The sequence below is a fragment of the Scleropages formosus genome, chromosome 8 (genome assembly GCF_900964775.1).
Source record: "Scleropages formosus chromosome 8, fSclFor1.1, whole genome shotgun sequence".
NCBI classification, from domain to species: domain Eukaryota; kingdom Metazoa; phylum Chordata; class Actinopteri; order Osteoglossiformes; family Osteoglossidae; genus Scleropages; species Scleropages formosus.
In genome coordinates, this window is record NC_041813.1 from 14,564,512 (window position 1) to 14,584,312 (window position 19,801).

Genomic DNA, 19,801 nt, shown 5'->3' on the forward strand with positions numbered 1-19,801 from the left:
TAATGAAAGGAAAATCAACAAATTAATTTATTAATTTACTTGTGTTTCATTGCAATTTTTAACCTGTTTAAACAGTTGTGTATTTATACTAGAGGTTGGGATGAAACTTTTCCTCAAAAGCAGTACAGCAGTGACAGGATTGGGAATTCAGCAGACAACCTAAGTTACAACTTTTTGTCCCTAACCGCCACACTACTGTCTCTGCCACAGTACGAAAATACAAACTAAACATAGAGTGCTTATATTAAGAACTCTTCGTCCATATGTGTTTACTTGTGTACAAGCGATTGTTAAGCCTGCATTTAAAGGTGTCCTGAACAGTTTTTATATGCTAGACTTGGTTTTAAATAGGATTAATTGCAGTGTTTAACTAAGGTACGAATTTTTTGTGTGTGATGTGGCAGGGGACCGTTTTGTGTCTCTGGAACATAGTATGTCTATTTCCCATTTATTTTTTTTAAAAACTTTATTTATTAATTTTTTATCAAATATATCAAAACATCACAACACATAAACCAACACATCCATAACCATGCACAAAATAATCTTAAAAAAAAAAAAAAAAAAACCCTCTCCTTGTACATAGTAGTGTCAGCATCCCTCCTTCCTGAACCTGTTCTTTATTCAACAAAAACAGCTAAATTTATCAGAGTAGCCTGCATAATTGACAATCTATGAGAAAGCAATTTATATTGCAAAATCCATAAACTTTCCCGATATTAGTCACCTTTACAGGTTAAAAAAATGTCCAAGGAGGAAGGAAAAAAAAAAGGGAAATAAATAAAAAATAATCATAATAATAAAAATAGTAATGAATGGCAGGGGGCATTAGGCTATTAAATACCTCATATATTCATTAAATCCACTTCTTACTTTGATCACTGTATATTAAGGGGTTGTGTTGTTGAGCTGTCACCTGTAGAATTAATCTCCTTAAAATAATCTATGAAGGGTTGCCAAATTCTATAAAAATTTTTCTTCTTTCTTTTTCAAGGAGAACCTAATTTTCTCTGGCTCCAAATACTTCATAACCTCTCTCATTAAATTTATATGTGTAGGGGCAGATTTATGTTTCCAATTTAATAATATTAATCTCCATGCTAGTAAATTGACAAGTGAGACCATACTGTGTTCAGCACTGTTTTTTACTATCCCGGATTCTACTATACCTAGAATCGCCGCCAAAGGGTCTAGATCAATAGGCCTTTGCAATATTCTTGACAGTGTCAGAAAAACACCTTTCCAGTATGCTGACAATTTAGGGCAGCTCCAGAACATATGGGTCAATGAAGCTGGCGCAAGCCCACAACGGTCACATGAAGGATCTATATCTGGAAATATCCTGTTCAGTTTTTGTTTAGACCAGCGTAAACGATGTATTATTTTGAATTGTAAGAGACCGTGTCTAGCACACACCGATGAGCTATGAATCTGTTTAAGGGCTGCCTCCCACTGCTCTTCTGCAATTTCTACACCCAAATCTTCCTCCCAGGAAGACTTTAAGTGTTCTAAAGTTGGTATACTTGTCAGCTGAAATACACACACACACACACACACACACACACACACACACACACACACATTTTCGGAACCGCTTGTCCCATACGGGGTCGCGGGGAACCGGAGCCCACCCGGTAACACAGGGCGCAGGGCCGGAAGGGGAGGGGACACACCCAGGACGGGACGCCAGTCCATCGCAAGGCACCCCAAGCGGGACTCAAACCCCAGACCCACTGGAGAGCAGGACTGTGGTCCAACCCACTGCGCCTCAGCTGGAATAGCGTTTCATATATATATGAAATACCCCCTTTCTTGTGAGGATCACGTGTCAGTATCAATTCCATTACAGATTGATTTGGCAAGTTGGGGTATAATGGATTATTTTGTATAATAAAACTTTGTACCTGTAAATATTTAAAAAAGTTTGACCGAGGTATGTTGTATTTGCTTTGTAGCTGTTCAAATGATGGAAATACTTTGTCAGTAAACATGTCTGAAAAGCTATAAATTCCTTTTCCAACCCAATCATCAAATATAGTATTTTTAAATGAGGGAGCAAATAAATGATTTTTAGTAATAGGGCTTTGGAGAGAACCAGCTTGCCAACCGAAAAACCCTAGAATCTGAGACCAAATCCTGAGTGTGTGCAAAACCACTGGATTATCCAATGGATCAAAACGTGTAGTAGGTAAAGGCGAAAACAGTAGAGCTGAAAGTGAAGAGGATAACAGCATGCTCCTTCTAAGTTTACCCATAATTGGGGTTGTTTTTGTAGCCAGTAGGCCATCATTCTTCTATTACTCGCCCAGTAATAAAACTGAAAATTTGGCAATCCCATTCCTCCTTTTGATTTGGGCCTCTGCAAAAAACCTTCCTTATTCTAGGAATCTTTCTATTCCAAATAAATTCTGAAATGATTTTATCTACATCATTAAGAAAATATTTCTTTAAATATATTGGTATACATTGAAATAAAAATAAAAACTTAGGGAGGATAGTCATTTTTATTATATTAATTCTTCCTACTAACAAGATGGGAATATGAGACTATCTTTGCAAATCCCGTATTGTTTGATCCAGTAATTTCGAAAAATTTTCTTTGTATAAATCTGCAAAGACTTTAGTGACATTGATCCCTAAGTATTTAAACTGAGTTGAAGTTTTAAAGGGCAAGGTTTCAAAAGAATTTTCGTCAGCCAAGTTGTTAATTGGAAATAGTACACTTTTTTTCCCATATTAAGTTTGTACCCTGATATTTGTCCAAATGTTTTTAAAGCAGAGACTATCCCAGGAATAGACTTAGACGGGTCAGAAATATATAATAATAAGTCGTCCGCGTATAAAGATACCTTGTGCTCCCCCCCACCTCGAGTAACCCCACTATAAACAGTGGAGCCTCGCAGACAGATTGCCAAAGGCTCAATTGCTAACGCAAAAAGCATTGGAGATAATGGGCAACCTTGTCTAATAGAGCAAGTTAACACAAAGTAGTCTGACCTGACATTATTTGTCTGTACTGACAACATAGGTGATACATACAGAAGCTTTATCCATGAAATAAACGTTGGGCCAAAGCCAAACCTTGACAGGGCCGAGAAGAGATAATCCCACTCGACCCTGTCAGAGGCCTTTTCTGCATCCAAAGAAATAAGTACCTCGGAATAACATCTTGAATGAGAGGAGTATATTATATCAAATACACACACACACACACACACACACACACACACACACACTTTCAGAACCGCTTGTCCCATACGGGGTCATGGGGAACCGGAGCCTACCCGGTAACACAGGGCGTAAGGCCGGAGGGGGAGGGGACACACCCAGGACGGGATGCCAGTCCGTCGCAAGGCACCCCAAGCGGGACTCGAACCCCAGACCCACCGGAAAGCAGGACCGTGGTCCAACCCACTGCGCCACCGCACCCCCGTTATATCAAATAATCTACGGATATTATGAGCTATTTGTCGATTTTTAATGAAGCCTGTCTGATCTTCATGAATTATTGTTGGGAGCACTTTTTCTAACCTAATAGCCATTATTTTAGCTAATATTTTGTTGTCTACGTTTAGCAGACTTACCGGTCTGTATGAGGCTGGATCAAGTGGGTCCTTTCCTTGTTTATGTAATAAAGAAATTGACGCTTGGTAAAATGTAGCTGGAAGAAGACCCTTCTCTAAAGATTCATTAAACACATCTAGAAGGAGAGAGGCAATATCTGCAAGAAACATCTTGTAAAATTCAGGTGTATACCCATCTGGACCAGGTGCCTTTGAGGATTGTAAACTACCTATAGCAAATTTAACCTCGTCCAGAGTAATAGGTTCCTCCAATAACTTCCTATCTCCTTCACAAATGGAAGGGATATCTAAATTATTAAAGAAGTCATCCAAGAGTTTGACATCTTTTGTTGACTCAGTTGAATACAGTTTAACATAAAATTGCTTAAATACTTGATTAATTTCTAATTGGTCTTTTGTTATACAACCAGAATCAGTGCGGATTTCCCTTATTAATTTTGATGTCTCAGAAATTCTTATCTGATGGGCCAAATATTTTCCTATTTTGTCCCCATATTCATAATATTTATGTCTGGAGCGATTTATTAGTTTAACAGTCTCGGCCGACGATAAAAGATTAAATTCCGTTTGCAATGTTATCCTTTTTGTCAGAAGTTCAGTAGTAGGGAACATTGCACACTGGTGGTCGATTTCTGAAATTCGGTCTATTAATTTTTGTCTTTCCTCTTTCTGTATCTTAGTCCGATAAGCAAGAAGAGAAATAATTTGACCACGTAAGTAGGCTTTCAGAGCTTCCCACAACGTGCTTTTAGAAACTCCTGGAGTTCTATTAATTTGTAAGTATAACTCTATTTGGGACCTTATAAACTCAACATGTGCTTCATTTGATAATATACTATTATCCATTCGCCAGGTTCTGAAAGTATATCTATAAGAGAAGGTTAGGTGTAATTTTAATGGGGCGTGATCCAATAAAACAAAAGCATCATAATCAATATAATTCACTGACGAAAGCAATTTAGAATCCAAAAAAAAGAAATCTATCCTAGAATAAGAATTGTGTGACTGTGAGAAGAAGGAATTTTTTTTCTGAACTGGGTGCGAATGTCTCCAAATGTCTATTATATTTGCCGATTTCAAAAAGTTCTGGATCAATTTGGCTGACTTAGACACATGTTGTTGCCTACTCGATGATCTGTCCAAAAGGGGGTGTGGTGGCGCAGTGGGTTGGACCTCGGTCCTGCTGTCCGGTGGGTCTGGGGTTCGAGTCCCGCTTGGGGTGCCTTGCGACGGACTGGCGTCCCGTCCTGGGTGTGTCCCCTCCCCCTCTGGCCTTACGCCCTGTGTTATCGGGTAGGCTCCGGTTCCCCGTGACCCCGTATGGGACAAGCGGTTCTGAAAATGTGTGTGTGTGTGTGTGTGTGTGTGTGATCTGTCCAATACTGGGTCCATCACCAAATTAAAATCTCCTGCTAGAATTAGGTTATGGCTATGAAGGTTAGGAAGAATTGCTAATATTGACCTTATAAAGTTCTCATCATCGTAGTTGGGGGCATAGATATTTGCCAAAGTTATAGGAGTATTATAAAGTTTTCCAGTTGCGATAATGTATCTGCCATTCGGGTCCGAAATTATATCTGAAGTGATAAAAGGGATATTTTTTTTATTATGATAACTACTCCACGTGACTTGGAATTAAAGTTTGAATGAAACACTTGGCCAACCCAATTTCTATATAGTTGCTTATGTGCTTGATTTTTAAGGTGTGTCTCTTGCAAAAAGGCAACATCTGCCCCCAGCTTCTCGAGATGAGCCAGTATATTGCCTCTCTTCACAACCCCATTCAGGCCTTTACAATTCCAGGTGACAAACTGCACATTCGTCTTATCGAGTGTCTTCAAAGTTCCTGATCCCCTTATGTTTCTAACAACATTCTATAATGGTAGAGGGTAGAATAAATGAATGAATATCCTTGTGTCCCCCAAAGAGAAGTTAGAAAAAAAAAAACCCTGATAAATACATACACATACAATAAAATTCAACCCTATAAGAACTCTAAACTCTTTTAACATTAACATTTACCCACTCTACCCCCTGCCACCTCCCAAACAAGTAGCAGGGGAATAACGTGTTTACCAAAAAACTCATTGCTATTCTCTACAGCTTAAGGAGAGAGAGAGTAAACTAAACAACAACCAAATAAAATTCTCTTCGCTCCTCTCTGATATTTATCAATTTTAGACATCTGAACCTCAATCAGCTATTAAATTTAGCCATAAAGCAAGAGCAAATAACCACAAAGGAAACTTAACTAAAAATAATATTTTTCATCCGTGTCAGTTTAACATAATCATAAACCTGAGCTCCTGCAGTTTAGTAATGTTCACTTGTATTCGTTCAGTTCTCGATACATAAATAATACCTTGCATCAACAAATACTTATCAAAATATACCCAAATCTATCAGACTATATATAAATATTATTATATATATGTATAACATGAGTGACATTCATGTTACTTGCATGGAATTCAGCTCGTTTTAGTAAACTTCTGGTTGAAGAATTCTTCGGCCGCTTGCGGAGAATCAAAGGAGTGCCTAACGCCGTCCACAGTGATGACAAGTCTGACTGGGTAGAATAGGCTGTAAGTGACATTGGCATCGCGGAGTTTTCTTTTCACCGGATTAAAAGCTGCGGTCATCTTGCTAACTTCTGGGCTCATGTCGGAAAATATGTACCTGGGCCCCTCTGTATGTGAGTTTGCCTCTCGCCTTTCCGAGAACCAGTATCTTGAGTTTGTCCGCGTAGTAATGCAGGCGAACAAGTATAGTACGGGGTCTCCCCTCCCCGGTCGGCCTCAGCGCTAGAGTGCGATGCGCTCTGTCTATTATCACCGGAGAGTCAAAGTTCTCAGCACCAAGCACCTCAGGGAAGAAATCTGTCAGGAATCTGATCATGTTTCCACCTTCAACTCCCTCTTTGATACCCACGAGACGTAGGTTTTATCTCCGGCTTCTGTTTTCTAAATCCAGGCATTTATCCTGTAACTTCTTACATTCTTTAGCGATTGATTGTTGTGCTTGTTCCAGCGCCGTTACTCTATCCATCGTTTCACTGACTGTGTTTCCCATTTCTTCGACATTAACGATCTCTGCGTGTGCCGAGCGAAGATGTGCTAGCTCACCGGCTAGTTCATCACGTATAGCACGAATTTATGCTTTCATTTCCTCGCGTGGAGCAGGGATGTTTTCTTTAATATCAACAAACGATGTCGCCATTTTGGCTTAATTGCGTCAGCATCGCTTCCATAGATACCTGTAATTCCTCTCTTAAAGTCCGAAGAGAGAGTGTATTCTTCGGTGTGGTATCCTGAGAGGTCTCCGCCACGTTATCCGCCATCTTTGAACTGTCGACTGCGAAAGGAGTTAGAGTTTTTTGAATTTGTTTCATGTTCCCCTTCCATAGATTTTTCTTCATATCAGAATGTTAATGTTAAGCCTTAAGGTAGTTATATTACACTTAGTCCCTACTTAATTAACTTTTGAAGGTTCAGGTGACCATATTAATGTAATGTATCAGCAGAGCTCCTCACTTCCACCCTACTCCATTACATACCAGGAGGCCCTGTCTATTTCCCATTTAAATGAACAAAGCTCTTTTTATGTCAGTTCTTCTCGTTTTAGGAACATACATTCAAGAACAAATTACACTGATTGTGTAAGGGAACCCTGACAATTATTACTTAGGTTCTCTGTGAAGTTAGTTGACATGTGGTTACTGTGGTTGCTGCCTTTGGATCTGAAGGTCACCGGTTCAAATCTCACCTACTGCTGTAGTACCCTTGAGCAGGGTAAATTTGCTCCAGTAAAATTACCCAGTTGTATGAATAGGTAAATAGTTGTAGGTAGCTTGACTTTGTAAGTCACTTTGGAGAAAAATGTCAGCTCAGTGTAAATGTGTAGAGCTTGATACAAAAACTGGAGAGACTCATGGGTCAGGTGTCCCCTTTGTACTTCCTTTCCCTTGTTGACTTGCTATCTATTGTGTCTCGTGCGCATAGACACCCCATCCCAGCGGGTGCAGTTCATCCTCGGCACAGAGGATGATGATGAAGAACACATCCCGCATGACCTCTTTACCGAGCTGGATGAGCTGTGTTTCCGTGATGGTCATGCCTATGAGTGGAAAGAGACAGCCAGGTGAGGGTCACACCGGAGCAGGACTGATGACATCAACAAATGCCCGGTGCCACGAATGGACAGCTGTGCATGGGGAATGGCCCATTTATCATCACAGTAGTATTTTCTACTACTGTATTTTTTTTCCCCCTCTTTTTACTTCCATGTTTGTTGCTGTGTTTGAAGGGCTTATATCTAGCATGTCTGTTATATAGGCAAGCTGTATGATTGGATGTATATGCCTGCATGTCTATAGTATGCATTACAGCTCCTGGTTTATGGGTGTATCTGTGAAACCCTGATGTGCCCTGTACGTGACCTGCAGGTGGTTGAAGTTCGAGGAGGATGTAGAGGATGGTGGCGAGCGCTGGAGCAAACCCTACGTGGCCACACTCTCCCTGCACAGCCTGTTTGAGCTGCGCAGCTGCATCCTCAGCGGAACAGTCATGCTTGACATGCGAGCCGACTCCATTGAAGAGATTGCAGGTACCCAAGTGTGCACACTTCTGTGTTTCTTTCTATGTGCTGTGGGCCGGTATTTGTCTCCACGTTAGGCAGGGCATGTCCTTTTTTTTTTAAATTAAATTTTTAACTATGCACATGCCAAACACACACAAGCATGTAGTGAGTATAAAGCAAACTGACACACATTGAATAACTCAATCCATCCCAAACAGTGTGTGTTACAATACAGTGTGTAACATATAAGTATGGAGATACAAAAAAGATGTTATACTCAGGAATCTTTAGTAACAGAAAAAAGGGAAGATAGCAGATAATAGAATTTGATATGGCACATTGTCAGGAATGCAGTAGCAATGGAGCAAAGATAAGAAACAAGAGAGGGGGGCGGGGAAACAACGAACCGGACCAAAGGAGAAGCATGACATCAGGAAAATTTTTTGATGATCTCTTTGTGTTTGTGGGTGAGAATGTTTGATTTGGTTATATCTGTACTGACTTTTATGTTTTTATTGAATTAACAAACCAGGGCTTTAATGGCTGCACATGAGATTTTATTAAATTTCTGAGGTTGATGTTTCTGAAGCGCTGAGAGTTGGTCAAGTTCAGTGTAACTGCCTTGCAGTCTGAAAGTCCCCAGTTTGAATCCCACTCCTCCTGCAGTATCTTGAATGGCTCCAACAGGAATATCCAGCTGTGTATCTGCATAAATAATCTAATTCTGCAAACCCAGCATTGCAAGTTGCTTCGGTCAAAGGCATTGGCTAAATGAGCAGCAGTAATCATACTTGCATAATGTTGCAGACATGGTGATCGACAACATGGTGGCATCTGCGCAGCTCGATAATTTGCTGCGGGAGAAGGTACGGGAGGCCATGCTCAAGCGCCATCACCACCAGAATGAGAAGAAGTTGAGCAACCGCATCCCACTGGTGCGCTCCTTCGCCGATATGGGCAAGAAGTACTCAGACCCACACCTGCTTGATCGCAATGGTGAGACCCCTTGTTTTTTGTATGCTTTTGTACGTTTGTGACGTGTGTGTGAGAGACTGCTTGATGTTTCCCCATCATGCCACAGAGACTTCCTAAAATTGGTTGCAGTTGTTAATCTTCTACCTCTGTTGTCATTCCCAGCTGTTTTGTGCTCCTTCATATGTATAATTTGGTTTCTTGACAGTACTTGTCTGCCTTTATGTCCTGTCTGCCCATCACCAGCGTCTCCTCCCTCCTGTTATTTTGCTGCTGTTGTTCCTATCAGGGGAGGTTCTCTCTCACTCCCACCTCACCCTCCTGTGCCATTGGTGTTCTGCCTCAAGTGTACCATGAAGGTGCAAGTCACAGTGCTCCAATCGCCTGCCCACCCAGCTCTGCCACATCTCTCCTGGGTGTCTGGGGTGTGTTGTGTGTAGTCTGACAGGTTTTGCATGCTGTGTTGTGTGTTCTCTTGAGTGCTTGTGCTGCCTTTGTTTTTGTGTGTGTGTGTGTGTGTGTGTGTGTTTCAGAGCCTTGGCCCTGACTACTGCCTACATACATGTTGCAGTATGTTTGAGCTTTTTGTGTGCTGCTCAGTGTGATCATGAATTTCTACACTGTGCAATACTCTCTGGAACCACATAAGCAGGGCAGTTTCCCTGGCAAGTCTACAGGTGGAAAGCATGGTGAAATATTTGATACAATTTCTGATTTCAGGGTGTTCTGAATTATATTTGAAATGGACTTTTGACACTTAGGTTTGTGGGTTTGCAGAAATTGAGATTTCACAGGAAACGCTTCCCTCCCCACCACCACTGTTGTGCCCTCAGGTCACTTGGCATCCCAGAACTCTGCCCCAGGGAACCTGGAAAATGGCAAACCCAGTGAAACTCGTGGTAATATAGGGGGTAACAGCCGAGAGAACAGCACTGTGGATTTCAGCAAGGTAAATCCAAAACTGTCATTAGTGTTACTGTGGACATTTTTCATCCCTCCCATTCCACTAACTGCTGGCACTTTAGGGGATTATTTGGCTCTGTTATCCTTATGTATTTATTCTTATCTTTCTATTTATTAATTGATTATTACAGAATGCAGGTGCTCCTCTAGTTACAATAGTTTGACTTACGATTTTTCAAAGTTATGATGGTACGATAGCGATACGCATTCGGTGTAATCTGTACTTCGAGGTTTGAATTTCGATCTGTTGCCACGCTTGCGATATGCAGTACTATACTCTCTCAATGCTGGGCGATGGCAGCGAGCTGCAACATCCACTCAACTATGCTAGCAGTCTCTGTAGCAAACATGCGAACGAGTGTAAACAACAAATACTGTGTTGAAAGTTTTTTTTATTTTATGTTTTCGCATCCCGTCATGTCTACTAAATTCCCATGTGTGTCTCCTGCTTAAATTTGCCCAGTTGTAGGCTACAGTAAGTGTTCTGAGTATATTTAAGCTAGGCTAGGCTATGATGTTTGGTAGGTGCAGTATTGTATTCTTTTTCAACTTCCGATTTTTCCACTTACAATGGGATTATCAGAATGTAACCCCATCGTTAGTCGAGGAGCGTCTGTATACAATTACGGTACGTTATGTTACTTCCTTCAGCAGACGCTTTTCTCCAAAGTGACTTCCAATGAACACTAGTGTTATCAGCCCACACCTTATTCACCCAAAGTCACTTACAGTGCTAAATAAACTACCTACAGTGAGTTACTCATGTATAAATCAGTGGGACACATGTATAAATCAGTGGGACACACTCTCTCTGTCACTCACACATTATTGGTGAACCTGAACAACATGTCTTTGGACTGTAGGAGGAAACCGGGGCACCCAGAGGAAATGCACGCAGATATGGGGAGAACCTGTAAACTCCACACAGACTGAGTGGGGATTAAACCCATGATTTCTCACATCACCCAGGCGCTGTGAGACAGCAGTGCTACTCACTGTGCCACTATGCTGTAAAATACAGTAATTTTCCTTGCATGTTGCTGTATTGGGAAGACAGTGAAGCAAATGACAAAAGCATCATTTACAACACATATTTACATAAGATGCCATGCTGGATCTTGGTTTTATAAATTTTTGAAAATAGAGATTTTTTTTTTCTTTAGTTTCAGAAATTTATTGCCCAGCAACTGTCACCGGCATTTCTACATCCAGACATTATTCGGCAGTAAAATAAGTGGGATGTGAGATCAAATTAATTCTACTCAGTTCAGTACAGTTTAGAGCTTGTGGTCATGATCAGTGACAAGATGTGGAATTTTGTACAGGTTTATGGGATAAAACATTCAGCAATTACCACTGTACAGGTAGTCTCCAAATTACAAATGAGTTCCGTGTCCTCAGTCTGTCTTTAAGTCTGATTTTAACGCGAATTGGAACAATTAGTTATGGTGGGTATCTAACGTTAGTCAAATGTTTGTCTTAGTATATAGTGTACCTTTGTATGCATAAAAAAAATTAAAGAAACACTTCCAGATACACTAAAACATCTTAAACATAATAATGCAGTAATAATAACACAATCTAATGATGATAAGAAATGTAACTACATTATTTATAATAGAGACAAATTATAATGTTACTAGTATTATTATTGTTCTATTATACCATCAGTAAATATACTGACAGTATTTTTATTGTCTGTCATTTTAAATTAATTGTAAAACAGTGGCCCTTCATAACTGAAGTGGTTGATGAAATTGGAGTAAGTTCTACAGCAAATTAATCATTGCTTTATCTGAGGTATTTACAGAATTTCATCTGTGAATAAACCATTTGTATGTCAACTGAACATGTGTTAAGCAATTGTTGATTGAGGCTTAGTGGTTTGATTTACTTCAAACTGTGTTTAGAAATGACTTCATGGCTCAACTGTGTTTGAAAGTTGAGGATTCTGTGTATACATTAAACTATTAGCTTAATCTAAAATGGTAAGATCAAAAGTAAAAAATAATATAATCAAATATGTCAAATATAGCATACAGTAAAGTCATTAATGACATTGTATAATGATGAAGCGCCCAGCCAGGAATACAGGGTAGAGTAAACCTCTGGGGACCACAGCCATCCATCACAGAAGTAGGAATGACTTAGGCCAAGTCCAACCATTTCTGACCCTTCCCACCAAACCCTCTCTCCAACTCCATGAGTTTGCTCATGTTTGACAGTCTTTATTGTCAGTACACAAGGGAGCAGGCAATATTCGTAGTCAGGGACAGGCGTGGGTTGGTTCATGCACAAATGTAGGTTTTGGGGAGAATCTGATGTCGTAGTCGAGGAGGCAATGCAAGTGTCCGGAGCTGTGGATGTCAGAAACAGGAATGAGGGATTGAGAAGAACTAAGGGACTTGAAACAATGGGTAGGTTGTATTAGGTTCATTCAAGCACTGGATAGATGGGTTTTTCAAATGAGATTCCTCAACTAGGGTGTGCAGGTGCAGCTTCTTTATACCCTGCTGCTCTGATTTCAGGCAGGTACACACGTTCGGGGCAAGGTCATGGGCGTGACAGTCTGACTGAAAAGAAGGAAGTCTTAGTCCTAACTCAGGTTCACGCGCCCACAAGCTGATGAACTGCTGTGGACACACAATGTTTTGATGCGTGTCGTTGATATCTGTTCATTATTACGAATCGTATCTAACTCAAATTTTTAAAATAGTAGGCTTTAAGGGGTAGCGGGGGGTGGTTCATAACCATGGGTTTTATGTAATTCAGCTGTTTGTAACCTGGGAACTGCCTGTAATTGTCCCTTCAGATGTATTTGTTGTATTTTTTGTCTTTCTGATAATTTATGTAAAATTTAATTATGTATGTACGTGTTGCTTAGTCTCCAGTGCTGTTACTGCCCATGTGTAGGGCTCCCCATGTTCAGCCAAAAATGTATCCGTTTTTATGCAATTACTTGGCAGCAGTGTTGCTGCTCCTGTGTTCACCCCTCCCCATGTCTCTAACCTTTCAGTTCTGTTTGGCTTTTAAATCAAACCCTTTATCTTGTGGGAGTTTACTCTGTCAACTCTGCTCTCCTGTCTTTTGGCTGCAGGTGGACATGAATTTCATGAAGAAGATCCCAGCAGGTGCTGAGGCCTCAAATGTGCTGGTGGGCGAGGTGGACTTTCTGGAGAAGCCTATTGTTGCCTTTGTCCGCCTTTCGCCTGCAGTCCTCCTTACAGGCCTTACAGAGGTGCCAGTGCCCACCAGGTAGCACTCGCTTGCTCTGCGCTCAGTGTTTTATTCTCCATGGCTCAGGCACTGCTTTGCCCTGCGATAGTACCTGTTGGCCATCACCAGCTCAGCAGTATCCCTGGCTGCAAATAATCATTTTGTCTTCAGAAACATACTGTGTAAAATGGCAGTGACACTATTGGCCGAGTAAATTTACACATACAGGGAATTTATCTTGGTGGGTGCCCAATCAGTCATTTTTTAGCACCTTTTTTGTTTTTTCATTAAAGTTTTTTCAGAAAAAATTGTAGAGCAGCTCGATGGCACAGCGAGCAGTGCTGTTGTCTCATAGCACCTGGGTGATGTGAGAGAATGTAGATTCACAGGTTCTTCCCATTTTCACATAGGTTTCTTCCCAGTGGTCTTTCTTCCTCCCACAGTCCAAAGACTTGTGTTACGAGTTAATTGATGACTCAAAAATTGCCCATTGTGTGTATGTCTTGCTCTGGTGTATAGATGAGTGACTCTAGGTTGTGTACCTAGCATTGTGAATCACTTCTTACCAGATGCTTTTCTCACTTTGGAGAAAAGCATCTGCTATATGAATAAATTGAAATGTATCAATACATACACACATACATATAAATGTACATATGAGAATTATCAGTGCCTCTCTCTCCCAGAATTTGAAAGCAGGCTGTTGTTTACATGTGTTTTGCAGTTAGTATAATCCATTGTGCTTTCTTTTGTTTGACTTGCGTTTTTTTTCCTGGAACATACATTCGATGTGCATATTTATTTACGTGTTCATATAGTAAAACATTGTATATACATGTTTGTATGTGTGTGTGTATATGTGTGTGTGTGTGTGTGTGTGTGTGTGTGTGTGTGTGTATATATATATATATATATATATATATATATATATATATATATAGTACATGAAAATACGAAGTGTCAGGAACAACAGATTTTTTGGAGTACTGGACGCTGCTGCATAGTCCATTTTTCCAAGGTTGGACTGGTTTGATAAATATGATACGAATAGTAAACGTGAACACATGGGAATTGGTAATTTAATGTTGTTACTGAAACTGAATTTTTGTGTTTTTTTTCAAAGATATAATGGTTTCTTCAGCTAAGGGCAGCTTTCTGTATTTTGGGTTCTTCATTCCGGACAGGTTTTTGTTCCTGCTGCTTGGCCCCTTTGGCAAAGGGCCTCAGTACCATGAGATTGGCAGGTCCATAGCAACACTGATGACAGATGAGGTGAGCTATAGGTCTCCACTTCCACCAGGTCTCCACTGTGTATATGTTTAAATTTAACTTTTTTTTAGGTCTCTCCAATTTAATGCAGTTCAGTTGCTGAAAATGCAACATCTTGAATGGGATCTTACTCAAGATGCCCTGTATCACATTTCTTCACAGATTTTTCACGATGTTGCATACAAAGCCAAAGACCGAAATGACCTCTTGTCTGGGATAGATGAGTTCCTGGACCAGGTGACTGTGTTGCCTCCAGGGGAATGGGATCCTAAGATACGTATCGAACCCCCAAAGAGTGTCCCATCTCAGGTTAGTCTCAACAACAGTGTCATTACTCCTTCTTTGGTTAGGCACATTTTACTCTGGGGCTCTTAGTGTTTGCGTAGGGCTCATGGGCCACGGTTCCATTCACAGACGAGATGGACAGCACTCGGGTTCAGATGATTCCTGGTTTGGAGACTCGATGAGGCACAGTAAAACTCAAGATATTTTATTTGCACGAAGTTTATCTGCAGATGTTATTATCAGACAACTGCTGTTCTCTTCAGCATAGAAATCTGCTCCAAGCAGACCCTGGTACAGTGTCCTATTTCTTCTCAGTCACATTACCAAAACATGGTAATCAGCCTTAGTCGTCTTTTACATTACATTTACTTTTTTAGGAGACACTTTTCTCCAAAGCAGCTTCCAGTGGATACTATGTAGCGTTGTCAGCCTACACACCTTATTCACCAAGGTGACTTACACTGCTAGATACACTACTTACAATGGGTCACTCATTTTCACTCTCATACATTCAGTTATCTAAAATTAGAAGTAACAAAGGTGCATTGATTGGCACTTTTTAGGTTGTTTCTACAGTGTGGTGAAAATATCACACAGACCAGCAAGGTGTGTTTTAAGCAGAATAATAAAAAGATACAAGGAAAGCTAAAAAGTCCATCACCACTTTACTGTAGACACAGTTCTGAGGGCCTGGAAGCCAGAACACAGACTTGCTCAAGTCCTCTATGTTCAGATCATGTCCCTCTATGTTCCTTGATACAGAACTTGGAGCTTGTGTTCTCCAGAGCTGTTATTCCTATGGATGTCTGCTAAAACCTCACATAAAAGGTTGCTGAGCCAGGCCAGCCATTGATACCATGCTGTTTCCCTAGTACTCTGCCACATTTGAGTGTTTGAAGCATTGCAGCACACATTTTTTTTTTCCAGGGCAAGCTCGTAGTTTAGTGGTTACAGCCACTGCTTTCAGCTTTCAATGTTGCTAGTTCAAATCTCACCTCCACCTGTAATACCTGTGAACAATTAACATACTCTGGAATTACTCCAGTAAAATTACCCAGCTGCATAAATGGATGAACAGCTTTATGTAACTTAACATTGTAAACTGCTTTGGAGAAAGTTTGTTAAACAACTAAGTAAATGTTCTGGGACTTTGCATTCTTATGAGAAATGTCAGGTGGGGCCCCCATGAAAACATGGTAACATCTGGTCTTTGGAGTGGCAATAAAACTGGTCTGATGGGATAAGCTGAGACTGTACCTAAACTCAGAGGGGTGCGGTGGCGCAGTGGGTTGGACCGCAGTCCTGCTCTCCAGTGGGTCTGGGGTTCGAGTCCCGCTTGGGGTGCCTTGTGACAGACTGGCGTCCCGTCCTGGGTGTGTCCCCTCCCCCTCTGGCCTTACGCCCTGTGTTGCCGGGTGGGCTCCGGTTCCCCGTGACCCCGTATGGGACAAGCAGTTCTGAAAATGTGTGTGTGTGTACCTAAACTCCCCATGAGGGACAGTACTGTGGATGAACTTGGCCCTAACTGACATGGCCCTGTAACCCCCAGGAGAAAAGGAAGATGCCCTTGCAGTCTCATGGCTCAGCCAGTGCCTTAGATACTGTGAAGGAGGTGGAACACCACACTGGACCAGAGCTCCAGCGAACAGGACGGTCAGTACTCCAACTTTTACATAGCTAAGTTTACATTTTCCAGGACTGAGGAGGAGGGAGAGAGGGGGTGAGATTAGCATTTTAGGGTCTACTGGCCATCCCATCTCTGTATCACATGGAGGGCATTGCTCACAAACTATGAGAAGGGCTCCTGTGTTGGCCCACATTGGTAGCCTGTCTTTCTAACCTCTTCTTAATAAAAGCTAAAATTGACCGTGAAAAAACAAAAAGTGACCTTAATGATCCGGCACTGGTGAGCTGGGAGTGAACTTTGGTTCAAGACAACAATGATACGTTCTGCAAGTCTTCAAAGACTCAAACGTGAGAGAGTATTAGAGAAACATTGTGGTGTCAGTGGCTGGCATGGTTCAGCAGCCTTTTATGTAAGGGTTACAGACATTCATAGGAAGGAGCTCATGCTCTCCAGAGCCCTTCAAGTTCTGCATCACAACCACATACCAGCCAGAAACTACCAGTTTGCACTGGTATAAATGCTACTATCAAAGTTGTTATAAACCAAATACATTCTTCCCCTGCATAATGACTGCTGATATTATGAGAAATGATACTCACGAGTCATGTACCACGTCGTCACTAAATACGAGAACAAGTACCTCAATGGCCTGTTCATTATCTCTGGTGACTTTAACCAAGCCGACTTAAGGAATGTGTACCCAAAATACCACCAGCACATCTCCTGCCCCACCAGAGGCTCAAACACCCTCGACCACTGCTACACTTTGCATAAAGGAGCATACTGTTTCCTACTGCATACGCACCTCGGGCAGTCAGATCACGCCTCGATTCTGCTGCTCCTGGTATACAAGCAGAAACTCAAGCGAGAGGAGTCTGTGACGCATACAGTGCAGCACTGGACACCAGAAGCGGAGGAAAGGCTCAAGGACTGCCTTGACTCCATGGACTGGGACATGTTCAGAAACTCATCCTCCAATCTGGACAAGTATGCCACAGTGATCACGGACTTCATCCGGTACTGTGTAAGTGTCTGCATACCCCATAAAACAGTTTGCCCATTCCCTAACCAGAAACTGTGGATTACCCTTGAAATCCGAAATAAGATCCGTGCGTGTACCTGCATGTTTCAGTCCAGAGGCATGGGCGCATACAAAAAAATGTAAGTACGAGCTCCGGAAAGCCATCGCCAACACGAAACAGGAATACAGCAGGAAGGTAGAATCAAGAGTTTAACTGCACTCAAGACGCACTTTGGTTGTGGCAGGGCATCCAAACTCTAACAAATTATAAACCATAGACGCAGACATTGACAGGTGCCGGTGCATCTCTCCCTGACGATCTGAATGTGTTTTACAGCCATTTCGAGCTTGCTAACAAAGACCCTCCAGTACGAGGTCCCACAGCACTGCATGACTTCAGTTTCACCAGCTCTGTGGCAGAAGTGAGGAAAACTTTTAGCCGAGTCAACATCCACAAAGCTGCTTGTCAGAATGGAATTTCAGGACGAGTTTTAAAAATGTGCAGTGAGCAGCTGGCTACTGTCTTCACGGACATATTTAACAGCTCCTTAAAAAACTCGACTTTACCTACCTGTTTCAAAAACACCACCATTATCCCCATTCCTATGAAAAATAAAGTGAGCTGCCTTAATGACTATCGCCTAGTGGCACTGACTCCCCATTGTAGTGAAATGCTTTGAGAAGCTGGTGCTGGGACACATTAAGAGCATGATCCCAGACACTTTGGACCCACTGCAGTTTGTCTACCACCACAACAGATCCACTGAAGATGCCATATCACACACATTTCACACCACTCTGGCTCACCTGGACAATAAAAACTGCTATGCAAGGCTGTTATTTGTGGACTATAGCTCAGCATTCAACGCTGTCATTCTGACCAAGCGATCCACAAACTACTAGGTCTGGGACCGAGTGCCACATTGTACAACTGGATTCAGCTTAAACACCATCATAAAGTTTGCTGACGATACCACCATTGTGGGTCTGATCGCCAACAATGATGACACGGCCTACACAGAGGATATGAGGTTTCTGGCAGAGTGGTGCCAGGACAACAACCTGTTTCTCAATATCAGTAGAACTAAGGAGCTGGTGATTGACTTCAGGAAACAGGATACGGTTCATGCACCCATCCACATAGGAGGGGACATTGTAGAGAGGGTCAACAGCTTCAGGTTTCTAGAGGTCACTCTCACTGCGAAACTCGCATGGACTGAGCACAGAGAATCGATCATCAAAAAGGCCCAACAACGTCTCCACTTCCTCAGGTGTCTGAAGAAAGACAGGATGTCGACTACAGTGCTCACCACTTTCTACAGGTGTGCTGTGGAGTCCTGGTGTGGCAGCTGCTCCATATAGGACAAAAAAGCCCTACAGAGGGTGGTCAAAACAGCTCAGTAAATTATCGGCACACAGCTACCAGCAGTACAGGACATCCACGCCACACGCTGTCTCAGAAAGACAATGCGCATCATGAAAGATCAGTCATCACACAGGCACTTTTCACTTTTCTGCAATCTGGAAAGTGGCTTAGGTCTATTCGAACCTGCACTGCTAGGTGCAGGAACAGATTTTACCCCACTGCTGTAAGAACGTACAACACCCACCAATGTCCCACGTTTTGTAACTAGAGTTGGACTGTTCCCTCCAAGCACATCAGCACATTACTTACACTGTCACTTGTAAGTATTCTCAGTTTTAAGTACTCTGGCTGTCTGTTATTTATTGTTACTGTTATTTATTCTTGTTATTGGCATTATTTATTGTTATTGTTTTGTTTTGTGCTGTATTATATATTGTTTTTTTGTTCATAGTTTGTGGCGATGCACTCAAGAATTTCATGGTACTTGTACACGGTACTTGTACTTAAGACAATAAACCTTGAACTTGGTTATGGCAGGCAGCATCCAGTGTGCGGTATGGCTTCTCCTATTCATCTCAGTTGACTTGTAGCAATTCATACAGGTGTCTGGTGGGAGAACACACTAAAAGGTAATGTTGAATAGGTTTAAAATGAGACACGGGACAATGGTTTCCCATTCGGACTGATTGGAAGTACTTTCTTCTGTCGCTCATAGCTTCCCAGGGTGCCAACCACCGTCACAGCCATCCCACTGGTGATATTAAATCTCCATATATATGGATTATGAGCTTTGGAAGACAGAATTCAACACTGCGTGTTTACCCAAATATATAGATCAAGATAAAAATGAAAGAATGCATTGACAAAATTAAATATGCTTTATCATAATTGTGACCACACATTTTATGCATCACACCGCA

At 41.6% G+C, this 19,801-nt stretch overlaps 1 protein-coding gene across 2 annotated transcripts in view; it reads left to right on the top strand.

The window, feature by feature from the left end:
• Window positions 1–19,801, top strand: part of slc4a7 (solute carrier family 4 member 7) — a 52,722-nt gene that overhangs the window by 13,455 nt on the left and 19,466 nt on the right. For both annotated transcript variants that reach the window (XM_018754748.2, XM_018754749.2), the window contains exons 4-11: window positions 7,586–7,724; window positions 8,029–8,189; window positions 8,970–9,158; window positions 9,968–10,083; window positions 13,195–13,352; window positions 14,498–14,585; window positions 14,745–14,891; window positions 16,417–16,520. In XM_018754748.2, coding sequence (XP_018610264.2) covers window positions 7,586–7,724; window positions 8,029–8,189; window positions 8,970–9,158; window positions 9,968–10,083; window positions 13,195–13,352; window positions 14,498–14,585; window positions 14,745–14,891; window positions 16,417–16,520 — 1,102 coding nt within the window. The remainder of the gene's footprint in view (window positions 1–7,585; window positions 7,725–8,028; window positions 8,190–8,969; window positions 9,159–9,967; window positions 10,084–13,194; window positions 13,353–14,497; window positions 14,586–14,744; window positions 14,892–16,416; window positions 16,521–19,801) is intronic.